This window comes from Myotis davidii, unplaced genomic scaffold, assembly GCF_000327345.1.
Source record: "Myotis davidii unplaced genomic scaffold, ASM32734v1 scaffold573, whole genome shotgun sequence".
NCBI lineage: Eukaryota > Metazoa > Chordata > Mammalia > Chiroptera > Vespertilionidae > Myotis > Myotis davidii.
In genome coordinates, this window is record NW_006285997.1 from 180,288 (window position 1) to 181,858 (window position 1,571).

At 56.0% G+C, this 1,571-nt stretch overlaps 1 protein-coding gene across 1 annotated transcript in view; it reads left to right on the top strand.

The window, feature by feature from the left end:
• EGFR (epidermal growth factor receptor) overlaps nucleotides 1-1,571 on the top strand; it is a 44,715-nt gene that overhangs the window by 5,178 nt on the left and 37,966 nt on the right. The window contains exon 5 of the mRNA XM_015559686.1: nucleotides 1,518-1,567. Within this exon, the coding sequence (XP_015415172.1) occupies nucleotides 1,518-1,567 (50 nt within the window). The remainder of the gene's footprint in view (nucleotides 1-1,517; nucleotides 1,568-1,571) is intronic.

Sequence of the window (1,571 nt, forward strand, 5' to 3'; positions counted from 1 at the left end):
GTGCTGCCGCCTCCACCGCCTCCACCCCCCAGACTTGTGTGAAGGCCCCAAAGCCAGTATTTTTGTTTGTTTTTGCTTTTCAATAATGCCTCTGCCATTTTTTAAATATGTTTTTATTAATTTCAGAGAGGAAGGTGGGGGGAGAGAAATATCAATGATGAAAGAGAATCATTGATCAGCTGCCTCCTGCACACCCTACCCTGGGGATCGAGCCCACAACCCAGGCATGTGCCCTGACTGGGAATTGAACTGTGACCTCCCGGTTCACAGGTTGATATTCAACCACTGAGCCACACTGGCCAGACCTAAAAGTCACTCTTGGTCATAAGGCCAGACGTGAGCAGCCCAGTGAACACCAATCCCGCCAGCCTCCCGCGGGGAACCCGGTGCCGGCTGTTGTGGGCACGTGGGGCAGGCGGCCGTAAATGAGCGAAAGCGGCCGCTGGCGCCAGTCATCCCCTGGAGCAGTGCCCGGCGGAGCTTCCTGGGAACAGGGGGCTGGTCGGCCTGTGCACCCCCTAACCCCCCACCCCCTGGCTCTGGGACCCACCTACCGAGAAGTCCGAGCGACCTTTTCAGGAGGGTTTTCTGTGTGCTCTGAGTGCAGGAGCACCGATGGCCAGGAGTCTGGGGACCTGTCACCTACCTCCTGGCCATCCGTCCTTCACAGACCGTCTGACCGTGACATGACTCTTACATCCTTCCACACGGCTCCCTGGCTGTCTTTTCGATCACTTGTATGTGCGTCGGTGCCACCGGAAGCTCGGTTCCAACGTGTAGCTAATGGCTTAGTGCAGAGGTTCTCAACCTGTGGGTCGCGACCCCTTTGGCGGTCAAACGACCCTTTCACAGGGGTCGCCTGAGACCATCCTGCATATCAGATATTTACATGACAATTCATAACAGTAGCAACATGACAGTTATGAAGTAGCAACGAGAATAATTGTATGGTTGGGTCACAACATGAGGAACTGTATTTAAAGGACCAGAAGGTTGAGAACCACTGGCTTAGCGGCTCTAGCGGTCTAGACTTCCCCTGGTCAGTTCTCCCCAGTGATTAAAAGCAAGCAGGAAGCCCTGGCTGGTGTGGCTCAGTGGATAGAGTGTCAGTCCATGCACTGAAGGGTCCTGGGTTCGATTCCAGTCAAGGCACGTCGTACCTCAGTTGCAGGCTCACTCCCCAGCCGTGGTCAGGGGCATGCAGGAGGCAACCAATCGATGTGACTCTCTCACATCGATGTGTCTCTTTCTGTCTCTCCCACTCTCTTTAAAAATCCATGGAAAACTATCCTTGGGTGAAGAGTAACAACAACAAAAAATAAGGGAGACTGAGGCGCCGTCAGACAGTCACGACTGGGTTTAGTCTGGCAGAACGGGGGTGTCCGGGAGCTTGAACGAGGTCCCTCCCCATCACTTCCCCTGCTCCCCCCATCCCCCATGTGCGATTGCTCCAGGGTGTCCCTGGGGGCAGTCCCCCCTCCCCCTCCCAGCTCACCGTGACCTGTGCTCCTTTTCAGTGACCAAGACCATCTGCGCCCAGCAGTGCTCCGGCCGCTGCCGGGGCCAGGCCC